Source organism: Megalops cyprinoides, chromosome 8 (genome assembly GCF_013368585.1).
Source record: "Megalops cyprinoides isolate fMegCyp1 chromosome 8, fMegCyp1.pri, whole genome shotgun sequence".
Taxonomy (NCBI): domain Eukaryota; kingdom Metazoa; phylum Chordata; class Actinopteri; order Elopiformes; family Megalopidae; genus Megalops; species Megalops cyprinoides.
Window position 1 is genome coordinate 10,312,392 of NC_050590.1, and position 27,728 is coordinate 10,340,119.

General features: G+C 42.0%; 1 protein-coding gene across 1 annotated transcript; it reads right to left on the reverse strand.

Moving 5' to 3' along the window:
* Positions 1 to 21,832: 21,832 nt before the first annotated feature.
* On the reverse strand, positions 21,833 to 27,497 carry ubl7a (ubiquitin-like 7a (bone marrow stromal cell-derived)). The gene is made up of 11 exons (XM_036535361.1): positions 27,447 to 27,497; positions 26,945 to 27,130; positions 26,606 to 26,725; positions 26,282 to 26,364; positions 25,106 to 25,190; positions 24,578 to 24,635; positions 24,229 to 24,362; positions 24,093 to 24,142; positions 23,544 to 23,720; positions 23,021 to 23,131; positions 21,833 to 22,631 (listed from the first exon to the last, which is right to left on the reverse strand). The coding sequence occupies exons 2-11, from the start codon at positions 27,126 to 27,128 to the stop codon at positions 22,494 to 22,496; spliced, it is 1,140 nt and encodes a 379-aa protein (XP_036391254.1). The 5' UTR covers positions 27,129 to 27,130; positions 27,447 to 27,497; the 3' UTR covers positions 21,833 to 22,493.
* Between the last annotated feature and the right edge of the window lie 231 nt (positions 27,498 to 27,728).

Below are 27,728 nucleotides of genomic sequence, written 5' to 3' on the forward strand. Positions count from 1 at the left end.
AGAATTTCGACTCACCCCAACAGGGGGAGCAGACCACCACACAGAGAGTGTAGGCTGTGTGTGACAGCACTTCTTTGACATAGTATCCCACTGTGTCATTATTGACCACAAACTGGTATTCCATGTTGTTATACCTAGGAGAAAAGAGATGGGAAAGCCCATGTTATCGACTGAACGATCAGACACTTTTTTCCTAAGCATTCCCCTTATTTTCGAAACAGCGCTTGTTATAACTGAATATTTCTTCATATCTGTTTTTCCCTAAATATCCTGGGTTATTGGGTGATATATTTTTATTAATCATCACTTTTCAATTATATAGTTTTTAAAATGCACATATCAAATGCCTGCTTGCATTTTATATTCTGATCATTTAAGCAGTTGGATATTGACAAGGGCAGCTGAGTTTAGGAACCATGCTTGAGGGTGTCCCACCAGAGTCTCAATCACTCAGCCTTATGATTACAAGACCAATTTACAAGATACAACACAACACTACTTATTTTCAGCAAGTAAATAATGTGCATTAGATCTGCTATACAGTAATCCCTGAACATTATTTACAGAAGAGAAGAGAAGGGAAGAAGAGAGAATAGAAGAGAAGAGAAGAGAAGAGAAGAGAAGAGAAGAGAAGAGAAGAAAAGGGAAGAGAGGAGAAGGGAAGCCATTCATGGAAAATGTTCCTGCACCTCCTATAGTATCCTCCTCCCAGTAGGCTACTCAGTCCCTGCCTACTGGTAATGGGCAGAGAAGGCAATGATATGGACACCGTTGAGTGCCGGATGCTGGCAGGTCAGCGGGAGAGAGGTGCTGGAGCTAGACAGGGAGGAGTAGAGGCAGGGGGCCACTGTGCAGACCCTTTTGCACAATGACAGACAGCTTGGCAGTGGCAGAGGCTGAGCCCACACTCATGTTGGAGCTGCACTGGGAGAATCTGGAGTCCTACAGCCCCAGCTGGTTGATGGGACACCAGGGCTCTGGGTCTTCACTCGGCCCTTGGGCAGCATCGGGTTGCTGTTTTGGCTGTGGGTGGTGACAGGTAGGAGGGAAAAAGAAGGGAGAAGGAACTATCAAAGTAGTCTGCCACTTAACTGCCATTAAATACAGTCCCAGACTTGTGGATGGAGCGCAGCGCTGGTTGCTATAATCATAACATCATACAACGGCATCCAAAAAAAACTAGTGGGATACTAAGTGACTTTGCAGGGGCTGGTGGGGCCCTGACTCAGAGGGTTGTTCCCTGGGGCAAACAATTGAGGTATTGGATTAAGCAGATTATGTGTTCTCAAGAAACCAGAAAACAAAAAAAAGGCACAAGCACAGATACGTACACGCACTCACCTGGCACATGAAGATCAGCAGCAGCGGTCACACATTCCTGGGTCTCAGGATTGTTGGCAGGGCAGATGTAGATGGCGGCACGATGATGACGTGTGTCCCGGATCAGCAGGTTCATTTCCATGACAACCATGTCTGTGGCGATGGGCTTTCCATCTGCGCCATGGAAAGGAACACAGCATAAAAGAACAGAAAAACATTAGGGCTATGCACAAACCCACAGGGCACATGGTAAACTCATCCCTCTGCTCTATGTGTTCCCATATGCACTCCCCGAAGGACATGTCCAAATCTGTGAAGCCACAACCTGGTCTTCCTGTGTTGCAAGGCGGCGATCAACACGGGACCGGGAGGGAATGTGGAGCAAGCATCTGCAAGGGCTTCTCACGGCCTCACTAAACCGGGTAAGGCACTCCTCGATTTCTCTCTGATTACTGGGCATATCGTGTCACCGCTGTCTGTCCATGGTACCACAGCTACATCAGCATGTGCCCCACTGCTGCCTCCCTGCAGGGTCACTGAGATCAGACCACAGCCAAATGCAACCAGATGTTTTGCTCTCTCACAAAGGGGTGTTCCTTTTTATTTATCCTTTTCCCCCTTGAGTGTCTACTGAGCTTTTTGTGGCCAGCCTTGGCTTTTGACCCCCAAAGTCATATAAAATGGCAACTGGTGGGGCTTTGAGGGGGAGGGGCCCATAAATATCTCTGTGTTAGAGAGTAGCAGGGCGGGTTTTGCCCATGGGTTTCCAAAACTGACTCTAGGCCTCTCACTGTGCTTTTATTTTATGAATTCAGTGTAATACAAAAGATATCAAGAACAGACCAACAGAAATCCATGCAATAATGGGTTCACAGTAGGCAACTAAAGCTAAATATGAAATGGCTAGGTTGGGCCTTATTTTGAACTGTGAGGACTTGGCTGAATTTCACTAGATATCCACAGCTGATATCCACAGACACTAGATGATTTATTAACCCCACTGCTTGTCTGGATATCTGGACAGTAGTGCTTTTAAATTGTTTAAATTTGTTTAAAATGTTAACATGGAGTCACAGGGCTCTGTCTACATGCCTATCAATCCATTGTTCCATCAATATATCTCCCTGTCAGGTGACAGAATCAACAATAGAATATGCTTTGTAAATTTAGTATGGGGAGAAAAGACTGAATGACTTAAAATGTCATTGGGCAAACATTCAAGTAAAAAAAGAGTGAATATCAAATACAGAGTGCCAAATATGGTATGGATATCCAGCATACACTGACTATCTGCCTGTCTAGATACAGCGGAGTACCTCTGTAAGAGTCCCACATTGGAATGTGACCTTACAGCGCCATCTATTGGCTGCTGCTATGAGGGCAGGAAAAGATCAGTCCAGGTGTGCAATGCCGTTTTCCAGAGCACCTACCTAGCTTAAGGGGTTTAGATGAAGCCCAGTGATGCACCATTTCTTTAGGATTAAACACACAATGCAAGCACCTCGACTGCTGAACATCTTATTAAGTGAGGATTAGTGATCTTGAGTGAGGATATTCTTAAGCAGGGTTAACATTTAAGAGGTATTTAACAGAGATAAAAACAAGAATGATTAAGAAAAAAACTTTGCTGCTGCAATTCCCAGATATGCATGGCACAATTATAGCTGATATTCTCCAGCGTTTCAGCACTCCGATTGGAATCTGTTCCATCTGTACAAATATTGACAGTACATTACAAGATTAAATGAGTGACAGCTGATTGCTAAGAGAAAAGAAAGAGATGAGAAATTGTTTAACACCCTGGAGCCTACACGCTCCCCATTCTTTTCTGGTTCAAATAAGGATATGCACTGAACTAAGCTGTACTAGAAATGGAACATTCGGTAAAATAAGGTAGGGGCAGAAATGTCTGAAGTAAGGTAAAGAGGCTGCCTTCTTGAAGATTGAATTTAGTTGCATCCCATATAGGAGGAGACAGAGACAGTGGCAGTGGCAATGAGGTAAAGAGGGCTCACCTGATCTGTTCCAGGACACAAGCAGCTTAGGCTGTACCTGTGCCACGCACTCTATGAAGGCAGGATGTCCTGATACCACTGTGGTACTCTAAGGGTGGTACCACAATCATCAGCTGGCCCAGCGCAGGGTATGGACTTGCAAACATGCATTGCACCTCACTTTCTCCATTTGACATGTGGCCATACAACATGTTAATGGGCCAGCAGGAGGCAGCAGTGTGCAGTGCTAATTGACCAATTAAAAATGATAAGATGCAAATCACAGTCTTCTGACAGGTGTTTAGCTCACACATTTCTGCTCACAAGTTTACTGACCAACAGTAACAGACAACACGAGGGACCCCCCTGATGAGGGAAAAAATCTTTATTGTCTTTTCAATTTTTGTCTCACTCTCATTCTCCCTCTCCAGTCACTCTCTCTTTGTAAATTTGGATTGTGCATCATTCATATCTGTGTGTTTCAGATACATGAAAGCAAAGCAATCTGGCATCATTAAAAGCTAAAACAAATGAATAAAGATGAATAGAAATGACCATCAATTTCTTAGGCAAGCATAACTGTGCCTTATCTCTCTAAGTCTCTCCTGTGGCCAAGATAGATGTATTCCCTGCTGTGACATTTTCATAACTTACATTATGATAATGATCTATATGAAAGCATAAGCATGCTTCCCAGGAAGTAGTAAGCACATTATAAATTAATAATTGAGATTACATTAAATGGTACTTGATTATGCATGAAGACTGTGGAGTTTAAGTGGGTCATTCTGCCTTCTCTGTGAAGTCTGGATATGCTTGCAATTTGTGTACTTGCATGCTGTGTGTGTCTGCGTGTGTGTGTGTGTGTGTGTGTACTTGGCTTGAGTGCACATTTGCTAGGCTGCATTCATAGATGTAATCAGAATGCATTGTCAGTTAAAGACCATGAACAATTGGACCTGGTTTCAATATTTTTGCCTACAATACATACAGTTGACTCCACACTGACAATCATCATCATCATCCCTTCCGACTCCACCCGTCCGAGGGTTGCCGTCCTGTCTTGGCCCCTGCGTGTGAGTGTACCGACATACAGCTCCACCCCTGTCCTGCCACAGGAGAGAGCGCTGTCAGTTTCTGGGTCCAGATTCTTCCAGCTGGATGTTGAGCAGCAGTACAGGGCCCAAGGGGCCCCAGCTCCAGTCCTCCATATGGCAAGTCAGAGCTTGCCTTCAGACCTGTGTTCTGGCCTCTACTTGCACCTTACCCATTAGCCACATCCAGCGGTATGACGTGATCAGTCTCTTTGTATCTATCACAGTCAACAGCTATGAAATATCAGTAAGGGAAATCAACGCAGCAAAACGTGGCCCTGATGTCTCACATGCAAGTCCTGGGTCTGAGGCTCCAAGATAGCTGAAAATACAGTAACTGTCCGAGCCGTTGATTTAGAGCATGAGAAAACGATTGGTGTTTTCTCTGTTACTGCTGGTCTAAAATTACTTGAATGAGTTGCAGCTGCTTTTGAAATGAGAGACAATAAAAGTAAGGATGATAGATAAGAAACATAAGAAGAGAGCATAGTGGAAACCGACAATCTGAAAAGTAGTAAACTTGTCTGCTAGATGTTTTGTGGGTGACAGGGGATTGATATTTTTCATTCATTTCCAGCATAAATTGCCTCTCTTTCTCTCTTGCTCTCTAGCTCACAAGCCTTTGACACTTAATGCTGAGAAATCCCCTTCACTCCCCCCCCCCCCCCCCCCCCCCCGTGCCACACAGGTATTTCAACATAATCAAGCTGGAACACTGAGTCCAGGCAACAGCCTCACAAGGTCAACAGATGCTATGCCTACAAATATCAAAGTAGCTAACAGAGTCCATTCTATATCCAACTATCATGTTTGTACACACACACCCACGCACACACACACACATACGCACGCGCGCACACACACACATACACACACACACACACACACACACACACACACATGCACACACACAAATACACAAATCTCCTGAGTGGAATGACAGGTCAGCAACAATGTTCACTAGCTCATGCGAATTCCAAAGGGGTATAAATGGACAGAGGCTTTAACTGCATTCTCCACTCAAGCGCTGATAGCAGGCAGTCGCACTGGGATACCATTACTGTGATGTAATGAACCCATAAACAGATGGGGGTTTCAGTCAGATATTGCCTGTTTCCTCTCCCTCTCTCCACACATACCATTAATGAGGAGAACCACTGCAGAGACTCGCCAGGTAGCACCATCTCTGTGGCCACCAATTAGATATAACACTACAGCTGTCAATCACAGTGTTTGTATCGGTCACGCTAGGAGGGAAGTCCATTGCACTTTGCCCACTGTGTCCACTGTTCTAACAGACGCACCTCCACTCCTGTATAGGTGATTATAAGAGCGCTGCCTTTATGACAATGTGATCAGGTCATGGCTCCAGGTTGTCCCTGCGTGCTCTCTCCTCCCCATGAGTCTGCTTTGCAATGCATGCTGGGTACTCAGTCCTGGAAAGAAAATTCCAACATTCTCCTCTCTGACATACCCACAGGTGGAGGTGATGGCCATGCAGCAGTAGGCACGCTCACTGTCTTCTCAAACCTCCGGGATTTGCATTGCCCCATTGGGCAGTGAGATGAATATGCCAAGAGCAGAGACAGATGTGAACGAGCATGAAATAAATCAATTGTTTTGCCTTATTGACAAAGATTTTTTTCAAAACAATGGAATCCACTAAAGTAGTAATAATTAATCAGCTGTGTAACAGTGTCATTACAGTATATTACATGCATTTAGCAGACGCTTTTATCCAGAGCAACTTCCGTCACAACAGAATATAAGTGTATCCATTCAATTTAAACAAGCAACAGTGTCAGACCAGGCTTACAACACTCCCAGATCAGTGATTTTGAGCATAACACTGTTCAAGCCCTACCACAAGTTAACCTGTGTCCTCTGACAAAAGCCAAGTATACTACAACAGGTCCTAGAACACAAATTCATAATAAAACTGGGAGAAGATCTGTGCAGACCAACATTCTTGCCTGCACTCACTCACATTATTAACACATCACTCACCACTGGCACCTTCCCCTCCGCGTTTAAGCAGGCTAGGTAACCCAGGTCTCTGCTTTTCTCTTCCAGAACGATTTGTTGGACTCCAATCAGTCAGATTCCAAACTGGTCACTCCACTGAAATGGCCCTTCTGTCTGTTGTCGACACCCTGTGGGCGGCAAGAGCTGCCTCCATGTTGTCGGCCCTTATCCTACTAGACCTGTCCGCCGCATTTGACACCGTGAACCACCATATCTTCCTGTCTACCCTCGCTGAACTGGGCATCACTGCACATAGTGCACTGCATTTCGCTGGTTCGGGTCCTACCTCACAGACACATAATTTAAGGTATCCTGGAGGGGTGGGGAGTCCAAGTCTCACCGGCCAACCACTGGGGTACCTCAGGGATCAGTGCTTGGCCCCCTCCTCTTCTCTCTATATAAAACTGCTCTGGGTCCGATCATCCAGGCGCATGGCTTTTCCTATGCCGATGACACCCAGCTGTACCTCTCATTCCAACCTGATGACCTCACTGTCTCAGCGCGGATCTCTGCCTGTCTTTCAGATATCTCAGCCTGGATGAAGGAGAACCACCTTCAACTCAACATATCCAAGACTGAGCTCCTAGTAATCCCAGACAGCCTGTCGATCCAGCACGACATCACTTTTCAGCTCGGCTCAATGACACTGACAACAAGGAACCTGGGGGTAGTGATGGATGACCAGCTTAAATTTACTGACCACATTGCCACGATTACCAGATCATGCAGATTTGTGCTGTACAACATCAGGAAAATGAGGCCCTACCTATCTAAGCATGCTACCCAGCACCTTGTCCAGGCAGTAGTCATCTCAAAACTGGACTAGTTCAATGCTCTTTTGGCCAGCCTACCTGCATGCGCCATTAAACCTCTGCATGTTGATACAGAACGCAGCTGCACATCTAGTTTTCATTTAACCAAAAAGGGCTCATGTTACACCTCTCATGGTCTCACTCCACTGGCTCCCTGTAGCTGCCCGCATCATGTTCAAGGCCTTGATGCCCGCATACAGGGTGACCAACAAAACTGCACCTAAGTACCTGAACTCACTGCTGCAACCCTATGTTCCCTCCCGACTGCTACGCTCCGCTAAATCACTATCCAGGACATTCTCCGCCGTTGTCCCCCGGTGGTGGAATGAACTTCCACACCCTCTGCTGAGGTCTGAGTCCCTCTCTGTCTTCAAGAAACATCTGAAGGCACAGCTCTTCCGCTCTAACCTGAGCACCTGAAACACTTCCCCCCATCTCCTACCAAACTACATATGAAAAAAAAATGTAATGGTTTGGTTGTAATAGTTTAACATAATGGTTTGGTTGTAATGGTTTAACGTAATGGTTTGGCTGTAATGGTTTTAACGCACTCGCTAGCTTTACCTGCTAGTGGGTACCTCACCTGGCCAACCTTTGGAACTTTGTCATGCAGTATTTCTAATATTGTTGTCTCTGTATGGTTTTTCGCTTGTGTTGTATTATACCTCACTTGTCAGTCACTTTGGATAAAAGCATCTGCCAAATGAACACATGTAGATGTAATGCAGTCACACATTCATGGCAGCCAGCTGATACCTTAAGTGACAGAGGCCTGTTAACCTCAAGCCAGGGACTAGGTACACAGTCAGCACATATCATGTTATTGTATAAAATGAAAATGGTTCATACCCTACTGATTAGAACTGATCTAAGTGCAGCACTGAGAATTCACACTGAGATGCAATTACAAATTCTAGTCTCTCCATTTCTTTACAGCTTCCTGGCTTCTTTAAATGTCATAACAACGCTGGAGCCCCTTTGCTCGAGACGGGGAGAAACAATAATTCCAGCTCTCTGTACATAGGGCTACCCTACTGACCAAATTAGCTTCAGAGAGGTGTTAAGCTACCTACCCTGCTTAATATGTAATGCTCTGAGAGGTGGGTTTTTGATGAATGAGTCCATGAACATTTCAATTTTTCATGATCATTTGGCTTAAGGCTTTGCTCACCCCATGAGTACTTCAGTGCACATGCAAATCACCTCTTCATCAGTGTAACTGCACACATAAAGGACAGACAGTCACACTGTGTCCCGTATCCAGTGCTGCCATGTTCTGTTCACTGTGCCATCCCTAAATCAATGTACTCCCCACCGATAACAACACTGTGCACTCAATAAACAGCTGCACACATCTCCAACTCATTTTAGAGCTTCAGTCAGGGAAGAACAGAAATGAGGTACAACAGTTTAATCAATTTAGTCAATTTAATCAAAGGGCTAACTTTGCTAATACTAACCACAGGCAAGGTAATTCAGGAAGAAATGACAGGACTATGAGAACTCACATGGAGCATAATATGCCAATCTTACACTAACTATAACACAGGATCCTTTTTAAATAGCTCAAACAGGCCATCCACATGGCAGTAGAAAATTGCTGCACCCCCCACAGATACCACTTAGGTAACTCTGGGTTCTGAAGGAAGCAACACATTTTTGCCTTTGTCACACACGTTTGTTGTTCTGTGAATGTTCAATGCAAATCAAAACATCTGAAGAAGATCTGTTGTTGTATTGTATATGGATCAGTCAGTATATATGGATTAATCAATACTGATATTTTCAAGAATTTCCCCTCTATTGCAAGTACAATCACACTCTCTCTAGGTCCATCAATCCAGATACGGCCTCATACAGGGATTCAATGCAGTTTGTAAAGTAGTGCTAGGATTGGTGTGGAGGTTTGAGCAGTGCTCCCCTCTCTCCCCCTCCATCCACACACCATTAAACGTAGTCTTTTTCATTCACATACTCACCTCTCTCTCTCTCTCTCTTTCTTTCTCTCTCTCTCTCCCATGCTGCTCTGCTATAACATCATTATTTTTTATTTTTATTATGATATTAATATTCCCCAGACCTCTGTGATTTCATCTTACACTCACACTCATTTTTCCCCATTCTCATTCTCACATTCACTGACACCTACGTGGTAAATGTCTGTGTACACATTACAAAACCTAACACATACACGAGGAGTTAGTCTTTTGAGATAGCAGAAGTAGGATCTCTCATACATAGGACGCCACTTGACCTAATGTAGTTCTGTCTTTCGGTATGACAGGTGGTGGTGCAGATCTGGGAGAACGAGATTTCCCTCAGAATGCACATACACCTGCTACGCAGATGACACACAGTTGTTCTTCTCTTTCTCCCCCTCCGACTCTCAGGTCCAGCCACGCATTGCAGCCTGCCTAGCCGACATAGCCTCCTGGATGTCCGCTAACCATCTTAAGCTCAATCTGGAGAAAACTGAGCTTCTCTTTTTTTCCAGCAAAGAGCTCACCAACGATCAATGCTCAGATCACCATTGAGGGTTCTGTGGTGACCCCTTCCAGGTCAGCCAAAAACCTGGGCGTGACCCTGGATGACCAGCTAAACTTCTCAAGCCACATCATGGCGGTCACTCGGTCCTGCAGATTTTCCCTCTACAACATCAGGAGGATCTGCCCTTTCCTTACCCGACAAGCAACCCAGCTCCTATTTCAAGCACAAGTCATCTCCTGCCTTGACTACTGCAACGCCTTACTGGCTGGCTTACGAGCCTGTGCTATCAGGTTGCTCCAGCTGGTTCAGAATGCTGCTGCAGGCCTGGCATTCAACCTCCCAAAACACTCTCATGTCACTCCGTTACTCACTGCACTTCACTGGCACTAGTGCTGGCTTACCAGGCCACAAGAGGCTCTGCCCCATCCTACCTTCAGTCTTTGATCACTCCATACACTCCAACCAGATCTCTCAGGTCAACCTCCTCTGGGCAGCTGGTGGTCCCCTCACTTCGGGAACCTGGCAGCCATTTCACTCGGCCACGTCTTTTTTCTGCCCTCGTTCCGCGGTGGTGGAATGACCACAGGAGCCTGAAAACCCACCTTTTCAGAATCCACCTGTCCCCTATTGTGTAACCTTTCTGTTATGTTATGTTTTTATATTTTATGGTATAAAAAAAAAACCTTCTGTACTAACCTTGTCTCTATGTTGCAGGTTTTGTTTGCAGATTTCTGTTTTATTGTTGCAAGATATACAGGAGCATGGTACTGTAAATATTTAATTTGCATGCCTGTTGCGATCTTTTGCTTATGAGGTAGTTAGCCAAATCTGATTGATGCAATACCTGTAAGTCGCTTTGGTTTAAAAGCATCTGCGAAATACCAAATTGTAAATTGCAAATATAATCTACTACCTAACAATGTCAATAGATACTATTTGTGGTAGAGATGGACTAAAAATAATGCAGAGTATAAAGATAACACTGTCAGACTAACAGACAATGTAAATGTTAAATAAACCAGTCTATTCTGACAAAGCACATAGATATTACCATCACAACAATAACAAAACCTAAATGAAAACTGAGCCATGAAGGATGCAGTAAGATGTCAGCAATGAACACCCTTCTGTGGCTTCATTGTGGAACAGTGAATGAAACAGAAAGAATATGGTCTGTTCTGCTGGGGGAACACTGTGACTTTTTCTCTTTCTGGACATGCACAGGAGCTCGATGTACATTAAAACTGACACACTGCTTTATTCCTAATGCCAAATATAATTCTCAACTGTCTAAATATTTAACTAAAGGGCCTTTTGTATGTGTGCTAAGTTCCTGGAAGCAGAGCATAATATTGTCAGCTCCCTCCTACAGAAAGAGAATCCCTTCCTCCACCTTCATTGAGAGAAGAAGAGAACAAACAGTAGACAAGTATGCACACACTCCCACATTTGCTTTCTCATACTTGGTAGATAATTCTGCTGAATTTCTTTCCCAGTATATTAAAAATCTAACATATCTCAGCTTAAAATAATACATGACAGAGACTGGATTGGACTAGATGGACCAATGATGGGCTTAGGATGGCAAAATGTCCAGTCTAAATCCTTCAGATTGTACATAGTTTCATATATGCCTTGCCTTCAATGGGAAAAATGTACAGAAAAACAACAAACAAATTCAAATAGAAGAATATGAGTAACACCAGTGATTTAGATGGCAAACCCCTGCCACTCTGGGGTTACTGCCAATCTTCATTGCAAATACATAGTAACAACCAGAACTGAGAGAAGAGAGATTTCTAAAGAGAAGATAGTAGGAGTCAAAAGTCAGTAGATTATGGAAAACGATTTACATTCAAGCTGTTTTTTTCTTTATGTTTAAATTTGTCCAAAACATACCCTACAAGACTTCCAGCAGAGCTCTGTATGCTATTGATTGGTCTGTCGTTTGGCAATGATGGGATGCCCACTCATCCAACTGAAATAATTCCATTATATACTGTTCCAATCTTTCAGCGATGTAAGAGGCTTCCTCTTACTGAGTGAGCCCAGGAACAGCAGGTTTTATGATACTGTCCAATGGTCTGTGACAGCCGCTCAGTACAAACTGTAAAAATATCACAGCATAATGTCCCATAGAAATATGAGCTCTATCACATAGTATTTGTGTGAAGTCACACTGTTTTTCCTTTTCATTTTGGAGCTCAGTACATTTTATTTTGAGTAAATGAGAAAAGATTGGTCACTATTCGAAAATAAAAAGCTCAGAGTATCAGTGAGTGGCAGCAGTATTAGTAGCAATAATGGTGTGATCATTAATATATTGTAATCACGTAACTGCTTTAAATCTGTATCATGTAATTATCACATTGTGTATTTTCATGAATGTTTGTGTCACTTTCACACTCTACAGTGAAGCTGAAATTCACATGCAAATTGTGAGACAAAAGACCTGCTGATAATCACCTTCTCAATTATCACCAACATAATCCAGACATGAGGCTCAAATGACACACAATCCAAGGTGTTGAAATTGGAACGTGAGCATCTCTTAGCCCTTAACCAGCATAATTAACAGCCATGAAAGCCACAACCACAGAATGATTACAACAAAGACTCAACAGATCAAATATAGAAGCAAATGGCTCTCTCTTTTATATGGTACATAGTTAATGTCATACAGACTTGAATATACATACAACACTAACATACTCTCTAGAAAAGAGGAAGTCTGCAAAGGTCCCTTACTCACAAAGTCAAATTTATCACACACACACATACACACACACACAGCTCAGCCATACAGCTGGGATGATCTTGCAAGGTTCAATCTCTTCACAAACACTAAGAAGCATTATTGTGCATGCACACACACACACACACATACACACACACAGAACACAAAGATCCACGAACACACATATGCACCAGCATGTCGTCGCCAACACTGAAGCAGTTTTAAATTTGTGGGCCATATATTATGTCCAGATAGTTACAATGTATGTGTCCATATAATTCTGTCATTTAACGAGGAAAGGAACAGTCACTGAGAGTTCCTGAGCTGAGAATCCATCAGCATGGAGCCAGTAGTCAGAGGTCAGAGAACAGGTTAGTCCTTATTATGTCTCCCTTGTTTTTCTCAAACTTTTCAAGTAGCTCCAATGGATGTTTTGGCTCTTTCTGTTTGCTCCTTTTTCCCCGTGAAGACATTGCTAAAAGTGCTGAAGACTAGTGGGAGGCGTGTAGACTAGACCCATGTGGTCATAACCCAGGATGTGTTCAGATTAATAAAATCAAGGAGGCTTATCAGGCACAAACACACAATCTCACACACACATGCACACACACGCACACACACACACACACACACACAAACACAAACACACACACACACACACACACACACACAAACACACACGCACACACACCAGGCAAATGAACTGGCCTGCTGTGCTTCAGGACCTGTTCTGTACATCTTAAAACAAAAATAGCCAGAAAAATAGCTCCCATGGGAACAGAGCCGAGGTGGGTATTTAAGGGTATACAAATAAGATGACAACAGCAGCGGGATATTTACCACACAAAGTTAAGATAATGCTAATGAGAGTTTAGCTAGGAGCACAGTCATTTGTGTAATACAATTAGCATAATTACAGCATTTACACAACAACCCCTCGAAGACAAAAAAGCAATTAACTTTATGAATAATCCATTAAGCGGGACTTGTTCAATAGCATCCTTCGTTGGGGAGGGCTGAGAAATCAATCACCATACCACGAGCTGAAACAGAGCTCAGACAAAACTGTGGCTTACTCCAGCATATACATACAAACAGACAATGGCTGGGCTTGACTATGGACGGAACATAGTTAGTTTTTATACTTTAACACTAGATGATGGTCACACTGGGTAGCAGAGGAGACGTTTGTCCCAAGGATTTTGCCGTTTTCTTCCAGGCACCCACCCACACTGGGCCACATATTTCTAACACTGACAGCGTGAATTTGTGAGACATAAAGGTAATGGCCTTGCTCTAGCTGTAATGATCAAGACAGATCCCTTACAGTGTCTGAAAATATGTGATAGACTGAAGCATGGAGCCAGATTAGATTACTTTTTTTAAATATAAATTTTAATTCATAGTTTAGTAGGACACAGTTTGAGACATGAGAAGTTCCTTTAAGGGGTGAAGTGTTTTAGGTGCTCAGGTGAGAGCAGAAACGTTGTGTCTTCAGGTGTTTCTTGAAGACAGAGAGTGACTTGGCAGAACGTATGAAGTGTGGAAGTTCATTTCACCATCAGGGGACAACGGCGGAGAAAGTTCTGGATAGTGATTTTGCACTGCGATGCGACGGGACCACCAGGCGCCGTTCAGTAGCAGGGTGTAGCCTTCGGGAGGGAACATAGGGTTGCAGCAGTGAGTTCAGGTACTTAGGTGCAGTTGTGTTGGTCGCCCTGTACGCAAGCATCAAGGCCTTGAACATGATGCGGGCAGCTACAGGGAGCCAGTGGAGCGAGGCCAAGAGACCATTTAGATCATCATAAAAACGTTTGTTCAACAGTATGTCCCTTTTTCCCCTAATTCATCAGTGAGGTAAGTAAAGTTGCAATATGTGAGGCAATGAACCTGCCTATCTGTATGAAAGCTAAATATGCATTTGTAATGTAAATAACCCTGTGAATATACTTTGCGAAGTGGATGTGAAGCACTGTGGGTTGAATTGTATGGCTAATGCCTTTTTTGTTTGTTTGTGTGTTTGTCGTTTATTGTTTTCCAAAAGTTACATCAATTTAAGGAAAACATACATTTTGATATCCAATAGCAAGATTGACTGGGCAGTAATAGTTTTCTGTGTGTTTCCTAAATTACCACTTTGAGTCAGCTGGCAGCCATGTATGGTGAATATATTCAATATAAATTTATATTAAGAAGGATGCATAATTTCCTTGATAATGCATTATAAAAAATGATAATATGGTGAAAAATGTCACTGATTGCATTCGTGTGTCAAAGTCTGAAAATAAGATGTTTGCACTTAAAATCAACGAAATGATGCATGAATCATTCTTTATGCTGTTTAAGAAGCTGGTAAAATGTTTTTCTTGACTGATTGGTTACACTGAAAACCTCATTTTTTCCTGACGGCCATTCTACACAATCCCAACTGAAATGGAGATCCAGAGAACTTGACCAGCGCACAAAGACTGGGCAGCCCATATCTCTTTCTCACACACACACACACACACACACACACACACACACACACACACACACACACACACACACACACACACACTACCTGCACTTGCCTGCGAGCTTGCATCTTGACACAGGATATCAGTTAAGACCCTTGACATATGGCACTCTCACCAGCTGACACAGACAAACAGAAGAAATCATCTTCCACTCAAAGCTCCAATATATATTCATGGGTACAGCTGCAATAGTTTAAACTTAAAACCTTAAGGTTTACTAATTAACAATTAGACCACTGAGCTTTATCAGAGATGGAACTACTTTTCATTCTCCCTGTTTTAAGTGGGTGTCTGCCCAACAGCGCTTTATTAGTTTCAGTTACAGTTTAATTAGTACAATTTCACGGACAAGTGTGAATTACACTATGCAAAAGAGTTAAAATACAGTTAAAAAACAAACAAAAAAGTCAATGGAACACAGGAATGATAAAAGAAAACATCAGAACCCAATTCCACATCAGGACCCTTGTCTACTACTAAGAAGCCTAATTAAAGAATACAAAAAGGAGTGCCGGTGTCTGATAGTACTGGCAATAGGGTTTAAATCCATGTTCTGTTTCTTAGTGAACTGAAAGCACTTGTCACCCGGGACAGAAGCTATCAACAGAGGGATGGGATGACTCTAGTTTCAGGACTTCACTTTCTTTCTAGAATTTATGACCTAAGCCCTGTTTAGCAAGAAGTCCAATTATGTATAGCCACTGTAACGTAACATATGCTTGGCTGTTTTATGTGTGTATAACCTCCTAATAGGGCTATAGTGAGTGGGCTGGTGCCTGTATCCTCATAATACCTTAGCTTTGACTGTGACTTTTTATTAAACAGATTTAAAATGTATGCTGCAAGTTATACAGTGTAAGACAGCGTCTTCATTCTGCCTGCCACGCAAAGGGGCGAAGATGTACTAAGTAAGCTCTGATCCTCCATTCATAACCACAGAAAGAAAACACAGATGACCTGAACATCAGGGCACACCATATAGCTTGTGCCTATGAGCAATTTCCTAGAAAACCAATCATCAACATGTTGACTGTTTTGATGCCAAACAGGTTCAAAAGAGTTCCAATTCTGCCATTTGCTTTGGTGTCTGGAACCACATCAAAGGCATTTTGTCAGTCGCATTCACAATGTATGGGGACAGAACTAGAGGCTGTTATTGTTTGTAGTTTCAACATCTTTAGTTACAGCAGAAATAAATACAAGGAATGAAAGGGATTGCTACCGAAAGGGCTTTTTACAAACCACCGCTTACTCACACATCCAGTTTCATTCAAAGTGGCCAATTAGGGCAAAGACGCCAGGCCATGTCTCTCACTGTTATGTGTTCTTGGCAAAAAAACAAAAAACAAAAACAAAAACAAAAAAACAGTGGAGAGTTTATGGTTTCTGGATGATTAAATCCCAATTTAGTCAGGGCTGGTAGTGGGAACTGTCCTCTTTTTTGAAACAGATGATTAATGATGACAGATTGAAAACTCACTCTTGCTAGATTAGTTCTCAGAGCTAATCCCTCCCACTTCATGGGAAGGTATGCAGTTGTCAAATCAGAGGCACTCCTTGTGGGGAAATGGCAATGCTTATTAACAAAAATGTTGAAATGGATTTGCAAGGAAAGAATATTCCTAAAATATTCCTAAAAATCTCAAGGTAAATACACACTCACATATACCACGCATATCTCGGTACACCTTCTTCCGTGATTCTGTGACTGTCCATACTCCATATACAAGGGTATACAGTTTTGTGTGTGTGTGTGTGTGTGTGTGTGTGTGCATGTGTGTGTGAAATTGTGTGTTTGTGCCTGATAAGCCTCCTTGATTTTATTAATCTGAACACATCCTGGGTTATGACCACATGGGTCTAGTCTACACGCCTCCCACTAGTCTTCAGCACTTTTAGCAATGTCTTCACGGGGAAAAAGGAGCAAACAGAAAGAGCCAAAACATCCATTGGAGCTACTTGAAAAGTTTGAGAAAAACAAGGGAGACATAATAAGGACTAACCTGTTCTCTGACCTCTGACTACTGGCTCCATGCTGATGGATTCTCAGCTCAGGAACTCTCAGTGACTGTTCCTTTCCTCGTTAAATGACAGAATTATATGGACACATACATTGTAACTATCTGGATATAATATATGGCTCACAAATTTAAAACTGCTTCAGTGTTGGTGACACCATATTTTAGCTGCAGACAAGAATGGAAATGTAAATACATTCATAATTTGCAGAAATGTAAATTTCATACATGGTGACCGGTATGATAAAGAAAAGATTCTTTGTTTATTAATGAGGAAATCTGTGCCAGGTCTGGGCAGCATCCCTCACTCTCCCATCCCAAACTGTGCTATAGAGTGGGTGGGCAAACAGTGAGCACAAGGGTGGGAGAGAGCATGGGGGTGGGAAGAGTACCTCTTGTAGTTGCTGCAGCCGATACTCCGTGAAAGAAGCACCTCTCATCCTAATAAGCTTAAAAAGAGATTCTAAATCCTGCTAAAATGCCCACAGCAGGGTGAAAGGAGGACTACAGTGTGCTGTGGTGTCATGTTTCCTCGAGAGTCCTGTCAATGGGACTCTTGTCAGTCAGGGGGGAGGGGGAGCCTCCATCAACACCCTCTTATCTAAATTGTGGCTCTCCATTGAATCGGTGTGTCATTAGTCCTGCTGTTAACAAGGACTACAGTGCCCTTGTGCAGACAGTGGCTACTGAATATTCATAGACTGAGTGTGTGTGTGTGTGTATGTGTGTGTGCACGCGCGTGCACATGTGGCATTAAGAGTTTATTATTTGTAGTTACTGTAGTCTTTTAATACAGTTTAGCTGTTGTTCCATCTCTCTGACATGTATATGTGCACTTTGGCAACATATGCCTGTCATGCCAATAAATCAACTGAAACAGTGGTGAATATCAAGAGGTGAGGGAGAGGCATGGGCAGGCTGAACACATAAGGTCTACATGATCAGCTTAAAAATATTAGAATGAAAGAGATAATGTTTTCTGAAGACACCTTTCACCTGCAGCAATAACAAGCTTCAAATTGATGGCAAGATGTCAATAGCTATACACACACACACACACAGGAAGGAAGACTTTTTTCAAAAGATGAGAGACATGTAGCGTCAGGTCAAACCGACCTCGACATTTCCCATGTTATACAACTTTAATAGTTTGGTGAACTTAACATGCCAGTAGACATTTCCACTGATTTATAGAATGGAGTAATATGAGACACATAAATGCAACTAAAATAAATGTTTCCAAACATAACATTGTCAGATGGAAATTATGGCCTTTGTAGAGCCCTGATTTCCTTCTCGACTCCTTTGCAAACTAACTAACTCTGGACACCTCCATCACAAAATGCTTCCATTGAGGTTTGTTTCTCTAATTCAGGACAGTGAAAAAAAACAGTTTGATTAAAGCATTCTGGTTTGAATATTTCCTGAGTGACATTTGAGAGAGGCTGTCATTCTTCCATTCAGCATGATAATTATATCCGCCTCATTTCCCAAGGAGATTCAGTATATTTCACAGCAGCGATGCACAGAGAAGAAAAATTGATTTTTTTCCTTTTAAGAGAGACAGAATGTGAGGAGTCCATTCCTACAGGAGATGGCATGGCCTCCTCTCTGTCATGTGTGAAATGACAGTTGACAGACACCAATTTATTAAAGTATGCTGTGGATTTGACATACTTATTTATTCCTTGCTGAATAGCTTACTACTCAGAAATAATTCCCCTGTCAAACTGCCAATGAAATGGCTCTCCAGCACCTGATGTGTGTCATGTATCTGGTAAATAGAACACAAGAGTGTAAGTTGTTTGACATCTTGTGGCTAGTGTCTAGCACATGTTGTTATAACACACCAGACATGGTTTACAATAGTTTTATCGGTCCCATTTTCCAGACATTTAATTTGTCTCTACTCTGTGTTCATCTGTTTTGAAAGAAAAGGAGCAGCCTGCAAGACGTCACTGTTGGAAGGAGGGTGTCTAGAATTGCACAGGTCAGAGAAATCTCATGGAGGCAGCACTGCGGGCTAGCCTGAATTCTCCGTAAATTTACACAAATGACAGCCTGAAACCAGCTATTTTGAAGACTTGCATACTCCCACTAGCATTGTGCGTGCGCCTCTGAGTGTGTGAGACTGTGCGTTGTAAGAGACGACAGTTGGAAGAATGCCTTGAAGAGCGAACACGCAGTGCCTAAGCATTGAGACATAGTTGTGACCTCTTCTGTGTACATGAAGAGGGTAAAATATTACAGAGCTGCATCCAAGGCTTATTGAGTACAGAGGTCAACTCCATCATCAATCCCTGAGGACATTGTAAGAAAGAGAGTGCAGTGCAGTGAGGCATTCACTGACAGAAATCATGTTTAAAATCAAAAAGAGGTGAGGTCAGTTTGTGTTTGCTGACCTCCACTGAGTACTGTGGTGGGTGTGTGTAAAGCATGATACGGTGACACAGAATAGATGAATGTGTAAGACGTGACATTCTTACCCTGACCCCTTTCTCATTGTGCAATCACCACAGTCTACAGATCTAAATCATGGTCAGATGTTGCAGTTGCTGTTTTTTTTATTTATTCAGTTGAGACAGAAAATACATTCATCCACTTAATATACTGTATGTATTCACTTCATATATTCTAATTTAATATACACATTAAACTTGACTTTATCTGCTTAACTGTCTATTGATATTGACTGACAAATAATCTTCTGCTCTCAAAATATTAGTTAAGCCATAGTTCAAACAGTATGACAGTAATTACTTTATTCATTAATTTATTAAAAGGCTATTTATACCCCCATGTTATTGTATTGCATGCCACATTAAACAAAGGTAATCAAACTATCATGAATGCCACACTTTTAAATTCATTCACAGACCTGGACCTTTTTATACGTTCTTATTTACAAACTCTCATTGCAAACCCTGAAAGTCAATCCTGTTCTGAAATATAACATATACACATATAAATGTATGTAAGTGTGTGTATGTTGTGTTGTTGTAAGTATATGCATTATTCATAACTGTATGTGTGTGTGTATAAATGAATACACCTAAAAATTGGGCAAAGACATTTTTACAGTTATTGTAATGATTCATTGTAACAGTCAGTAGTCCCCTAATGGGGGTGGTTGAAGGAGGGAATGAATGAATAAATAAATAAATAAATAAACAATCCCGCCAGGGATGAAACTGTATTATTAACTGGTAACAAGGATACCTTCAATTAGCGGCACATGTTGACTCTTAATTGCCTAAATATTGTTAACAATGGGTCGATCATAGTAATTCATCAGTTCCCAACAAACCCGTAATAGAGTTTTTAGGATTCATATACTCACCGATTAATGTATTATCAGTAATTAATTTCCATTCAAGTTGTGATATTGAATTTAGCTTCAGGCTGAATCACTCAATTAGTTTACGCTTTCAAATCTGGCTTGAACAGGCCACCATGCAAAGATTTGTAACATCTGTAAATTGCATTTTGCTCAGTATACAGCCCTTTGCCACCAGTTTCCACAGTAATTACAGGATGTGGCTACTCAAGTCAGGCTGGTAATAAACAAGTGTTCATTGCCCTTATATGTGAGGTACAAATAAAGGCTTTATATCTGAGAGTATCTGAATAGAGTCTTTGTGTGGGATGAAAATAGTTTAAAAGTGTGTGTGTGTTTTCCAGAATTTGATTGTTTGTCTTTGCTAATATGCAGCTGGCAGATACTTCTCTTATAAGCAGCTGGGCTTCTGATGAAGGGGCTAACAAGCTTATCTATGTCCAAACACCTGTACTAATTTTCCCCTCTCTGCTCTGAAAATCATGCTGCTAGCCAATTCACTCCAAATGGCTCCACATTCTACTGCGTAACTCCAAAAAAAATGAAGTGATTTCAGAGCAATGAGAAGATAAACCCTCAACTTCTCATGGAGTTTCATGGGACTCCAACACGCATCATAATGCTCAAAGATGGCTCACAGCACCCTCTACTGCAAAAAAAACTAAACTACAACAATTACTATGTTTTGTGGAGATTTCACTATTATTATTGTAACGCTCACACATGAACCAGGATCTCTCTTCAACCGTCCATTTATTTCTAGAAAATGCAGTTACTGGAGGGCTTTAGCTATAGAAAAACAACTGCAAACAAAATGGTGGTTCAGCAGCCTATCAGATAGTGTACTTCTGAGTCTGCAGTTCTATCATTCACCTCAAAAAACCTGAGCCAGACAAAATCGGTTACACAAACAACAGGCACTCATTCAGTTACACGATTCGGTGTGATGCGATGAAATACACACAAAAACGTGTAAAAACAATACTGTGACACAGTTTTTAAAACAATGAGTATCAAAGCTTTTACCACTATCTGTTTGACCCGTTGTGCTTTACTTCAAAAGCAGTATTTTTTTGCTAATATCCATTATGTTTCCACAGAAATGCTCAGTGTTCAAACCTTCTTTTCTGGTTTGTAAATTATATGGAAATATATTATAATAATATAATGATAGATTTCCCATCCCCCATCACACATGAAGTGTGGACTCATTCCTACTGCAGGCCCATTTACTACTGCTGGCATCCTCAGCTATAAGTCAGTCCTTATCTTCGCACAAGCTTTCACTGTAATTATTACCACCACCCATCTTGATCGCTGTTTCCTTAAACACAGCGCTGTGATGCAAATAGGTATGTAAGGGACATACTTACGCCTTTACTCTCCTCACTGTATTTTGTTCTCAGAGACGATGGGCCTCCATACTACATCGCAGAATGTCAGAGGCCTCTGAGAGATTCATTCGCTCAGACCTTTGGTGTATGCTGCTCACTTAAACTGTAATAGGGAAAATTCCCAACTCACTCAGCAAAAGGCTCTTCACCAGATTTACTTCAGGGCATCTTCCAATATGTAAGGGACGACTCAGAATATTGTCATTTTTACCCATTTTCACTGCTTTTACTTTCCCATTTGAACGAACAGCTGTCATTAACTTATTCCTGCCCGACAAATAGAGGAATTATAGTACATTACATGAACTTCATAACCTTTTATTACATCAGCTTTGACTTCACACACTAAATTTTACAAGGCTTAGTGACGTGAATTCAGCCCACAGTTGAAAACCACAGAACTTGACTATCATCACATCTTTTTTTTATTGCCGATTTATTCATTTAAAAATGTAAAAGAAAGGTTTTAATTTTTTTGACAATCAGTAGTTTAAGAGCTAGAGCAAAACAAATTAGGTACAACAGAATTTAATTGGGAAGAAGATATTTCTTTTGTTTCTTTAGCCAAGGAGGAGCACATCATGTTTTAATGGGTCATAAAGTTCAGTGGGAGCGCAACTGGAACAAACTGGTTGTAGGGTTTGGACTGAAACTGAGTGCTGCCTCTACAATATGTTCTACAGTCAGATGACAGAAAGGAGGGTGCAGGGAATCGGTCAAAAAAAAAAAAAAAAAAAAACATCCCCCAAACCCTGCCTAGGGTGCTCCTCCAGCAAAGATGAGCTCCAGGGCAGCCTGTATGTCTCCCCCGGTGGCCTGCAGCGCCCTCAGGATCAGCTCCTCGTCTCGGATCCCCATGTCCCGCAGCTGCTGAAGCTGAGACTGCCACTGGCTCTGACGGACACAGAAAAGAGCAGGCGTTAGGACTCCCACCTCTGGCCCGTTCATCAGAGCAGCTCAACTATCATCCATGGGTAATGTGACAATGATGTTACACCGGAGAGGGTCTAGGCGGTAGAAAAAATACCTCCCTGTGTCATCCATTGCTTATCACAGCCATTCATAAAAATAAATCCTGTGAATATATAGTTCACTGTGAAAGATTAAAACCAAAGAAACATGACAATGGAACCCGCACGGCTGAACGAGCCGAAAACCATCATAACATGAAACCGACAAGTCTCTGGAGGAGTCTCCCGACATAGTTTAGCAACTGAAGAGCTGCTACAGCCACAAGAGCTCTTTCTAGAGTAATGGTGTCCCACTACTGCTGGAAGTCTCACCTGTAGAGAGGACATACTGGACACCTGCAGGGCCTGCTGCAGGGCCTGATTGAAGATGTCATTGGTGATGGGCGTCCCAGCAGGCACAGGGGACACACCTGAGGAGGTTCCCTGTAGAACGTACAGGACACGCCACATGAGGACCTTCGCATGAGGGACATTAGCCTGCTCTCCGTGAGGTTTTCTGCTGCTGTTTTAACATCTTTACAGAGTTACATATTTCCTACTCCAGTGCTGAATATCAGTTAATCACTATAAATCATTTTATATCTATTACCTTATATGTAGTGACCTATATATATTTGACATATAACTTATTCCAGCTCATAAACATTATTTAAACCCAAATCTGTGTTTACTAGCCAACCTGAGCTAATCAGGATCTATGAAATACTTGCATGGAATTCAGTCATGTTTATAGGAAACATGAGACAATGTGATATTGTGGAATTTTACATGAAGTAAAATTGTAACTAGTGCTCCCACTGAATAAAAGAACCAATAAATATCCCTAGCACTATACCTGGTTTCCTGTGGTGGGAGTGACTGCGCTGCTCTCAGGAGTGCTAGCCAGGGCGAGGGCGGTGGCTAGCTCGCTCTGTGTGATTGGCCGAGGGCCCACCGCGCCGCTGTAGCCCAATGTGGCAGGTCGCGCCCCCGATGCACCCCCGGCGCTGGTGGATGGCCCAGCACGATTCCCCTGTTCACAGGAAAAGAAAGGGAGGGGAACAAAATACAAAGTGTGAGAAAGTAGTTTTCATGGTTAGCGTAGGCAATCAGTGGCTGTCAAGGTTAATGTGAAAGACAAACGGATTTCTCTCCATTTAACTAACACTAGATAATATTACATTACATTAAAACAACGCTTTACTGGGTGCAAGATTTAAAATGCAATGGGTATTGTTATATGAAAATATAAAACACCTTGCTTGGAGTTTAACTTTCAAACACTCATGGTCTTTTTTTGAGAAAATGTTACTAATAAAAAAATATCTTAAAACTCCTAAAATTGTTAATATACCTGTGCGCACATACACATTTAGATTCAGAACAACAGTTTACAATGCCTTACCGACTGGAAATCTTCCTCATCGTCTGACATGCCCTCAAAAAGGAATCCTCCTGAAGAGGGGAGGGGAGGCACACTCAGTACAATAGTGACTGTAACCCCGGTAAACACAGAACAGGATTACAGCAGCACTGCTCACCTGGCATATCACTGTAGGAGCTAGAGGAGACATTACGCGAAGAGCTGGCACTCTGCTGGGCGGGCACACTACCAGCCACTGAGTGCAGGACCAGGACAATGGCATTAACTAATGCTGGGTGAGAGCTTATCAACCTGCAGACATGAGAGAAATATGGTTATCCTCAAGGCATTCAGTGAGTAGCACCTACAAATGAAACTGAAGTCTCTGGTGCACAATCAGATAAAACCAATCAGATAAAATATTTTTTTACAGCAGAGCTGCACACATATTCATCTTTGACATTCATGAATATAGACAAATTTACAAATACAAATAAATTACTATACAAATTAACTGAGAAACTCACATATCTAACATGTTGGGGTCTGTAAATTGGATGAAAAGATCTTTGTCCTGGAGTACACCTAAAAAATATAACAACAACACAGATCAAATAAAACACATACTGCAGTCAAACTGATTCACTCTCTATAGGTCTGTAGTAAGGGCCTAAGGAGTATACTGTTTCCCAAAAAAAATCATTCCATAAATAGTTTTTTTAAAAAAAAAACACAATCTGTCCTCATGCCTGATAGTTACAGCAGCAGACTGGCATATACTATTTGTTACAAGTGTGAGTTTGCGGGTATAAAATTAACAGGTGTTCTTTGGTGCCACTGCAATCACTTGCTTCTGTCTTGATACCTTTTTAACTTGTATTCATTATTCCAACTATAATTTCATAATCGTTTCAATGAGAACGCCATTTTGTTGTGCCATTTCAAGATATTTTCCATGGTTACTTTTTTCAACATGTCTGCTAAAAGAACATCTTGGCTAGTCTGGAATACATCCCAAAACAACTTCTAGTGGTATCAGCATTCTGACTACTTGCCTAATGCCACTGGATCAGTGCTTAGTCCTGGTGTGGCCACTATTATCTGGTCTAGAGACTCCTTATTGTTCAGCATCTTGAACACCTGTGGATTGACAGAACAAAGGATGACAAATATTAACAGTGGTCATCACTACATTCCAACATCAGTGTAACACTGCCATCTTTATTTCAAAGGGCTTATGATAAAAAGGTTTATACAACACAGCAGCACAACTTGGCCTCTTCCTCCCAATAATGTACTCAATTATCATCATATACGCCTTGGGCTTTCCCAATTGTGTGTCATGTGATGCACTTGGGGGCTGTGAGAGTCATTAGCATGTTGCCGTAAGGACATTCAGTTCAGCATTATATACTTATATCCATCTATATATAAATGTGGAGAAAACCCAGCAGGACTCTCTGAGAATGTCACATGCTGTAGCAAACACCAATTTTCATATTTCTGAGCATCTATATCTCAGTGTAGATGTTTTAATAATGGTTGAATCACACACTGCATTGAACTATATACTTTGATGCTTTGCTTATTTCTGCTGTAACAAAAATGAACTGGCTGTGAACATTTTTGATGATCTCCATCTTTGTCCTGCATTCTCTATGGCCATAAGAAACACCAAACTGACAACAAGAATCTTTAACGCAGTCAAGCTTAATGGGTTTTGTCCTGACAATTCCTGGTCTTTGGCTGGATTTACCTCCGTGAGTATGTATAAATTATTTTGTAGTGATACTGACCCAACTGTTATCACACAAAGTAATCACTGTGGTGTCAAAAGATGAAAGAAAAAAAAATCTAAATCATTATCTTTTTAAGGTGTGAAGCACACTCAGTTTTACTGTAATGAGCTCTGGCTGTGTAACTGGCCAAGTTAAACTGTTAAGGATAATGTCAAAGTGGACACCTCTTTATATGCATCTCCTTCCATGGCAAAAAAAGATTTATGGCATAGCAGCAGTACACCTAAACCCCAACAAACCCATCCACCCTTTTTGCTTCTGACAAAGACACAATGCAAATACGTCATATTGTGATACTGCTGACTGTGCTTCTCTTTATGCACAACACCTGACTAAATTAAGCAACATGGTTTTATTTGTACAAGTTCAAGCTAACTGGTTATGTAAAGTCTGACACAGAGCAGACCCATGACAGCTTTTCTCCCAACTTACTGAGTCTCTGTAAGCAGTACTGGTGTGGAGAGCGGCCTGCAACACACGGAACTCTCTTGATGCAATGGCCCGATCAACTGGCTCTACAATGAGAGAGAGACACAGTGAGAGAGACACAGAGAGAGAGAGACAGAGAGAGAGAGACAGAGAGATGTTGACAAGTGAGTAACGATCAATGTTACCGAGACCATACATTTTCCTTTAAATACTAAATGCTGTTTGGTTAGGGGGTGGTCTCCAGTAGTGGCTTCTGCACTACAGAAACACATATGTGCAGTGGGATGTGAAAGGAACAGGGACTACCAGCAACCAGCCCACACCCACCTGGCTTGACCTCTGGTTCAGGCCAGGATTTCTTCAGGATGTGCACGGTGGAACCTGGCTGGATCCCATAGGAATCTAGAGTCAAGTCGTCCTTCAGTTTACGACCACAATACACCAGTTCTGAAACATACAAAGAAGGTACAATACCACTGAATGGAAACACAACAAAAAGGTATGGCAATTACTGAAGACATACCTCCACTGAGGTCTGATCAAGCTATCAGTCTAAATTACGATAGCTTCGGCATAAATTTGAAAGAGAGAAGACGTGATGATGTTGCTTGCTGTAGTAACTGAAGCTGCACATATCCATTTACAGTGTTATTACTAGGTACTAACCTATAAGTTCTGGGTCCGGTACTGAATCAGGTAACTGGGCTGCAACTAGCTGTTTCAGGGTAGCAACTGGGTACCCGCCAGGGGCCACGTCCCCAGGCTCTGTCTCGGGGAACTGCAACACCGTCTTCGGCAGGGACGGTTGGTCCATCAGTTTTAATGACAAACGCCACTCCGGGATTGCCATCTCTGGACGAGCAGAAATAAAAGCAAAATGTTAGCCAACAGCTGTCTAGCTAGCTAGTTAGCAAGGTTTCATGGACAAGCAAAGCTGTCTGGTGTCCGCAGCTAGCTGTAATACGTATGGATTCAAACAGACATTAAGATAGTTAGACCAGCTAAACTACAGCTATCTACTTTGTGGTAAATAAATTCTGTCTTATAATTCAGTAACTTTAACACAATATTTCTCATACAAGAACAACACAGCATGCATAACCCAATGAATAAGCCCTTGAAACCAAACTAAACAAACAATAATAATGACGAAAGCTCAGACGCTCACCGTACGGCTGATGGTCACACTGCTTTAGCAACACTGACTGCTCCGTCACTACTTTCCGGAAATAGACCGAGAGAAGTATGGTAGTTGTAGTCTCCATGTTTTTAACAGGACTGCAATACCCATACTGTCTTTGAAGAAGCGGAAATAGTTGATAGGGTCGCACGGGCTGTACAGTAGAAGCAGAAATGTATCGCAGAGGTGGGGGAAGAAGTTGTGCGGTTTATAATTGTACCAACAGCCAAAGGAAACTTAGTATCTGGAGAAGGGAAACATGCGAGTTAC